The sequence below is a fragment of the Nicotiana attenuata genome, unplaced genomic scaffold (genome assembly GCF_001879085.1).
Source record: "Nicotiana attenuata strain UT unplaced genomic scaffold, NIATTr2, whole genome shotgun sequence".
NCBI lineage: Eukaryota > Viridiplantae > Streptophyta > Magnoliopsida > Solanales > Solanaceae > Nicotiana > Nicotiana attenuata.
In genome coordinates this window covers 1,057-8,227 of record NW_017683729.1, presented here as the reverse complement: position 1 = coordinate 8,227, position 7,171 = coordinate 1,057, and the positions used below count along the sequence as shown (strand labels likewise).

General features: G+C 49.1%; 1 protein-coding gene across 1 annotated transcript; it reads left to right on the top strand.

Moving 5' to 3' along the window:
* Positions 1-2,776: 2,776 nt before the first annotated feature.
* Positions 2,777-3,860, top strand: LOC109222073 (the record flags this gene model as incomplete). The annotated part of the gene is made up of 3 exons (XM_019386480.1): positions 2,777-2,799; positions 2,875-3,602; positions 3,679-3,860. Coding segments are annotated over exons 2-3 (890 nt in total), but the record flags the coding sequence as incomplete, so codon positions are not given.
* Between the last annotated feature and the right edge of the window lie 3,311 nt (positions 3,861-7,171).

The following is a 7,171-nucleotide window of genomic DNA, read 5'->3' as shown; positions in this document are numbered from 1 at the left end:
GCGCTCAATCCTTGAGTGAAGGCTTGTACTGACCAGTCATCCGTGACTGGGGGAAGATCCATCCTTTCCATTTGAAATCGAGACACAAATTCCCGGAGTGTCTCGTTTATGCGCTGTCGGACCTTGAATAGGTCGGATTTCCTTGTTTCTACCCTGATCGCCCCGGCGTGAGCTTTCACGAAGGCATCGACTAACATGGCGAACGAATCGATGGAATTTGGCGGTAAGTTATGATACCACGTCATTGCCCCCTTGGACAAGGTTTCTCCGAACTTTTTCAACAAAACTGACTCGATTTCATCATCTTCGAGATCGTTTCCCTTAATCGCGCACGTGTATGCTGTCACATGCTCGTTTGGGTCCGAGGTCCCATTATACTTCGGGATATCGGGCATTCTAAATTTCTTAGGGATAGGTTTTGGGGCGGCACTGGATGGGAACGGTTTTTGTACAAACTTTTTAGCGTCAAGGCCCTTCAGGACCGGAGGTGCACCTGGTATTTGGTCGACCCTGGAGTTGTATGTTTCTACTTTTTTATTGTTGGCCTCGATTTTTTCCTCCCCCTTTTCGATTCGTTCGGTCAGTTCTTCTAGCCTCCTAAGAACCGCAGAATCAGCATCCGGCCCACCCCGTTCCGGCTGTACCGGGGTTGGATTGATGATTGCAGCTGCATGGGGAGCCTCCTCGGACCTGACAGGCTCCTGGACCCGGCTCTGGAGCTGAGCTATAGCCGATTGCTGGGCTTGCAGCATGTCAAAAATCATTTTAAGGTTGATAGTCTCTTCGCCGACTGCCTGGGCCCTCGAATCGTCCTCTCCCCGGACGCTATGCGATGATCCGGAGGCCTGATCAGTGTTGAGCGCCATCCGGGAACCGGCATCTATCGGGTTTTCGAGCCCGGGCATTCCATTGTTTCCTGTCTGCTGTTCAAGTTCGTTGTTAATTGATTGTGCCATTCTATGAGTTGGTAATTTGAATGTAAGATGGACTCTTTTGCAAAGAACCAGTGTATTGTGATGTGTCAAGAAAGAGTATCAAAGAGCTCACCAATATCCTTAGCCCCACGGTGGGCGCCAAACTGTTTACCCTCGAATCCGGATAACAATTGAATTTATATGGGGTTTCAAGGATCCGTGAACTAAAAGATACAAAAGGTTTTTAGGTTGAGAAAAATAAAGATAAAGACTCAACAATTGCTGTTAAAGTAAATAATCGCAGAATATAATATTGCTTAGAACAATTGTGCTTGATGATCTACAAGAATTTAGAGAGATCCCCTTTTATACATTCTGATTAAGGGTAAAAATAAGGTAGGTAAATTGATTACATCGTGGATCCCTGTAATTACGCCTTAATGGCCTGAAGTGGTTGAGAAAATCACGTTTGGGCGAGATATCCGGCGACGCTTGGTTATCCGTTACGAGTCCGGCTTCCGACCTTGTGTGTTTCTCCATCCGGTGGTGACTCATATCGAGCTCTGTAACGGTTCCGAAATGACTCGACCTCGGTTGTAGTCGTGGCCGTCGTTCTACCTTGCATCCAGGTCGGGTTCGATGGCCCCGACTTGCTCCGGACCGGATCCAACCCGGTCGGGCTCAAGCAAAAAAGGGTATCACCCAATACAGATAGTCCCCTCGTTTATTAGAGAGTAATGATAATAAACGATATGACCGGTGACGCGATGCCCGTGACGTATGGCTATACGCCAGGTGAAAAAGCCATCAAGTGCTCTGACCACGCCTGCTGCAGGCATTTAATGCTTCTCTTAATTATCTGTCGCTTCGTGTCTGTGGCTTCGCGATTCGTGCCACCGCCTCATGGAAAAAGTATAAACGACCCTTCCAGGTTCAACATTTCCTATCTTTCTCAAATTCTGCGTTGGTTGTATTTTCTTTTCATCTCTTCGTAAAGCTTTAAGAAATGGCGAAAACTTCACAAAGTGTTCCTTCTAGACCAAGCTCGGCCGCGAGCCCCGCTCGATCTGATGAACATGCACCAGAACCCCCATTGAAAGCATTCACACCGACTGGTTGCTCGGTATCTGCCGACTTCCAGGTTGAAAACCCATCATCGGTCCCGGGCCGCGGCGAACCGGCATCGGAGTATATTAGTCTAATCATTCCCAGTTGCCTAGACCGGGTGAGGGCTGAATGTAGATGGGAAGGGAAAGACCTGGTCGCCCCTTCCCGTGACGAGTCGATTATGACTCACGTTGAAGGATATCTTAGTGTATATACATATCCCTTCACCTTAGGCCCCTTAGAACCCATCATAGTGGAGTTCTGCCGGCGGTACGAGGTGACCTTAGGTCAGATCCACCCCTCGATGTGGCGGATCGTATATCTCTTTCGGTTTTTTGTTGAGAGAGTCGAGGGCGATTTCCCCTTTACCCTCGACCATCTTCTTCGACTATACAGCCCCCGAATATTTCGAGGGGGATTAATAAAACTGGCCCGCCGGGCTAGCAAACCCCCATTCTCCAGCATCGATGAAGACAAAGATCGAGGCTGGATGAGCAGGTTTGTCCGGATCAGGACGTCTGACCTGATTCCGGCCGATTGCATGCCATTTCCGGAGAGGTGGAACCTCAAACGTAAGTATTTTCTCACTGTTCATCTTTTAGAGCGTGTTTTCCTCAACTTCTTCCTGAAACCCCCTTTTCTTGTGCAGCGGTGACCCAAACTCCAGCTGCCGTCAAGGATCTGGCCGGCTGGGTAAACAAGATAGTGGCCCAGCGGCCATATTCGGAGCGAAACTGGAAGGAAATCTTCAAAGGTCGGTGGGAGGCGAAAAACCATGGTAAGCCTTCTTTTTGACCGGTAGCGCATTTTTTCCTGTATATCGGGAATGCATCATAACCCTCGTGTTTTGCAGGCTTGCCCAAGGACGCGGAGATGAGGTCTTCAATACTATGCCCCCTTCCGGTTCCGGGAGAAAATAAAAGGCCCGGGGAGTCCGGTACGGACGAGCCTCAAAGGAAGACTAAGCGGACAAAAAGGGCCGCCCGCAAACCAAAAAGCCAAATCGTCTTGTCCTCCGAGGAAGAGGATGACAAAGAGGATGACGATGAGGAGCAGCCGGAGCTCGTCCGCCACCGGTCCATTCGACCGGACCCTGAGCCGGTGGACCATCCAGTTGAGGCTGCTCCCGAGGACGTGAGGGTTGAGGATGCTAGTGAACCCTCGGCCCCTGCGCGGGCATCCCCGGGTACTGATCACCCGGTTACGTCCCCCCCATCTTCCTCGACTTGGGGGCAGCTGCCGGACGACATCCCGATGATGGGAGGTAGCTTCGAGACCTTTTTTGACGGGGTACCCTCCGCCAACACTTTCGGGCTCGAAATCCCCCGGAAAGACCTTCAGGCCGAATCAAGTGGGACTTCGGCCATCAACAAGCTTGTTGATAGGTTTCCAGCTCCGAGCCTGGACCCGGACTGTAACAGGATAGTAACTTTTGCTATCCCCAAAGACGTCCGGGCTCTGGGACCCCCGGTCGGGGTTGCAAGCTATCTTCATCATCTGATGACGGAGGAAGACCGGGCTGCGACCGAGGCTGTAGATTGGACATGCCTTTTCAACGAAGCCCAGCAGGCGCAGCTCAAGGTATTTGCTTCTTCCTTTATTTCTAATATTTTCGCCTTGTGACCCATTACTGACTCTTTAGACTTTTCCTTTGCAGGCATCGGTGCTATATCACTCGATGTTCCTCCGAATCAAGGACAAAATGGAGGCGGAGCGAGAGGGGCGCCGGGTCCTTGAAGAGAAGCTGCTAGAAAGCCGGACCGGATTGGACCTTTTGAATAAAGAGCACGCGTCCTGTGCTATCCGGCTGGAGGAAGCAAAGAAAGAGCTCGGTTGTAAGCTAAGGGGGGTGCAAGCCGAGCTTAATCGGGTTAAGGCCGAGCTTGACGAGAGCAGAGCCGAACTTAATGAGAACAAAGCCGAACTGGAAGCCCGGGTGCAACAGTTGGAGTCGGAGAAGACTTCCCTTCGGGAAGAGGTTGCGGACTTGACGTTGGCCAATGAGGCTCGAGTCCTTGAAATTGAGCTATGGACCAATCGATTTCGGGAAGCTGAGGCTAAAGTTTCTCAGGCCGAGGAGACTGCCAACGATATGGTGGCCCAATATAGGGCCGATGCTGATGCGGCCAACCAGCAGTCAAGAATGTTAGCCGAATATGCGAAGTGTCAGGCCCGGCTTGAAGTTCTTACTGAACTCCAACGTCGCGGTTTTGATCTTGCATCGGACGTCGCCAAAGCCGCCGAAGCTGAGGACGCTTCGAGAAGGGCGACGTTCCCCGAAGAATTCGAGGATGGCTCCGATTGACTCCGGGAATAGGCTAGGCTTTGTTTTGTTTTTTCCCCTTTTATGTAATTGCTCCGGTAGCGAGCTTTTTTATGCAACACTGCCCTTTGCCATTTATTGCTCCTTTTATTGCTCCTTTTTCAATCTTGTTATTACTTTGCCTTTTATCTTTTTGGAACGATGGTAGTCCTTTATATTTTTCGAAATAGTCTCCGAGTGAATGTATTCGAACTCAGGTGAACTTCGACCTTTGGGTTTTCTCAAGGCAGTCCCCGAGTGAGTTGATTCGAGCTCGGGTGAAGTCTAACCCTTAGGTTTCTTCGAAGCAGTCCCCGAGTGAGTGGGTTCGAGCTCGGGCACAATTTGACCTTCAGGTTTTGTATCGATTTTACGCCTTTTTCTTAAGGTCTTACAAGTTCGAGTATACTTCGCCTTTTAGTGAAGTCGATGATGAAGCCGGTATTACCTCTTTTTGAGATTTTATGAATTTGGACCCGCCTTCTCGAGGACTTATGGTCAAAATAATGCCTTATCGAGGCCTTACGAATTTCGAACTCACCTCTGAGGTCTTTCAGTTTTATGTGTCGCCTTATTAAGGTCTTATGAGCTTGGACTTGCCTTCTTGAGGTCTTATAGTTTAAGTGTTGCCTCATTGAGGTTTTATGAGCCTAAAGCAGGTCTTATGTGATCGAATATGAGATCGAATATGCCTCGAGGAGGTCTTATGTTCAAATGTGCCTCGAGGAGGTCTTATGTTCGAATGTGCCTCGAGGAGGTCTTATGTTCGAATGTGCCTCGAGGAGGTCTTATGTTCGAATGTGCCTCTAGGAGGTCTTATGTTCGAATGTGCCTCGAGGAGGTCTTATGTTCAGATGTGCCTCGAGGAGGTCTTATGTTCGAATGTGCCTCGAGGAGGTCTTATGTTCGAATGTGCCTCTAGGAGGTCTTATGTTCGAATGTGCCTCGAGGAGGTCTTATGTTCGAATGTGCCTCGAGGAGGTCTTATGTTCGAATGTGCCTCTAGGAGGTCTTATGTTCGAATGTGCCTCGAGGAGGTCTTATGTGATCGGACTTGAAAGCATACCGAAGAGTCGAACAAAATCTTTTAGGTTATGATGTGAATATGCATCAGATAGTCTTTGCTATTGCAGTAATAGTTAATACATCATACTGATCCGAGCGGATTAGGTCAGGTTAGTTGGCACGGCTCGCTTTGGCCGTTTGACCCTTACATTTATTCTTATTGACCTTCGCCTTCTTCGGAGGGCGATCTAGTATACAATGATTTACCCTTGGATACCTTTATAGTAGCACGATGTTCTTGCTGCCTCGTTAAAAACCTTGCCGAAAAACCCGAGTTGGGACAAAAACGGTCNGTGTTCTTGCTGCCTCGTTAAAAACCTTGCCGAAAAACCCGAGCTGGGACAAAAACGGTCGAAGGAAAAAAGAGTGCAGCTCGTGCTGTCAGTCTCTCCGATGTCCGAACTTGTCTTAGCGACCGATCATCGACCTGCACGGGTTAGGATCGGACAAGTCTCAAAAAATTTATGGAAGCGAAGAAGAAAGAAGACTTACCTTTAGCAGTAGTATCTCTTCAAGTGGCCTATATTCCAGTTATTGGGTAGTTCTTTCCCATCCATCGTTCCTAACTTGTACGAACCCTTTCCGGTTACCTTCAAAATGGTGTAAGGGCCTTCCCAGTTTGGTCCTAATTTCCCTTCGTTAGGGTCTCGGGTGTTGAGGGTGACCTTTCTTAGTACCAAGTCCCCTATATTGAAGTGTCGAAGACGAGCCCTTCGGTTATAATATCTTTCGATCTTTTGTTTCTGAGCTGCCATCCTAACTAGTGCGGCCTCTCTCCTTTCGTCTAAAAGATCCAAGCTGGTGAGCATCGCTTCTTGGTTGGTAACCTCGGTTGCATACCGGAATCTAGCGCTGGGTTCGCCCACCTCGACTGGGATCAAGGCCTCGGCTCCGTAAACCAAAGAGAAAGGAGTGGCACCGGTACTAGTCCTTTCGGTTGTTCGGTAGGCTCATAGGATTTCGGGCAGCATTTCTCTCCATTTTCCTTTTGCGTCTTGTAACCTTTTCTTTAGGTTCTGAACGATGGTCTTGTTGGTCGACTCAGCCTGCCCGTTTCCGGTGGGATGGTACGGGGTTGACAATACCCTCTTGATCTTGTTATCCTCGAAGAATTTTGATACCTTGCTCCCAACGAACTGTTTCCCATTGTCACATACTATTTCGGAAGGCATCCCGAACCGACACACGACGTGGTCCCAAAGGAAGTCGATTACTTCTTTCTCTCGAACCTTTTCGTAAGTCTGCGCTTCAACCCATTTGGAGAAATAGTCAGTAACCAAAAGAATAAATTGAGCCTTACCTGGAGCTCGAGGAAGCGGGCCCACTATGTTCATTCCCCACTTCATGAAAGGCCATGGGGAGATGACCGAATGCAGCAGCTCAGCAGGCTGATGGATGAATGGCGCATGCCTTTGACACCTGTCGCATCTTCGTACAAATTCCCTTACATCCTGTTCCATGTTGACCCAATAGTATCCAGCTCGAATTATTTTTCGGACCAACGCATCCGCGCCCGAATGGTTGCCACATGACCCTTCGTGGATTTCCCTCAATACGTACTCTGTGTCTCCGGGGCCAAGGCATATGGCGAGTGGTCCTCCGAAGGTTCTTTTATATAAGACTCCGTCCTCGGCCAAACAAAAACGGGCCGCTTTTTTTCTCAATGCCCTTGATTCTTTGGGGTCCTGTGGGAGTTTTCCTGTTTTTAGATAGTCTACATACCTGTTTCTCCAATCCCAAGTAAGGCTAGTTGAGTTGACCTCGGCGTGCCCTTCTTCTACGA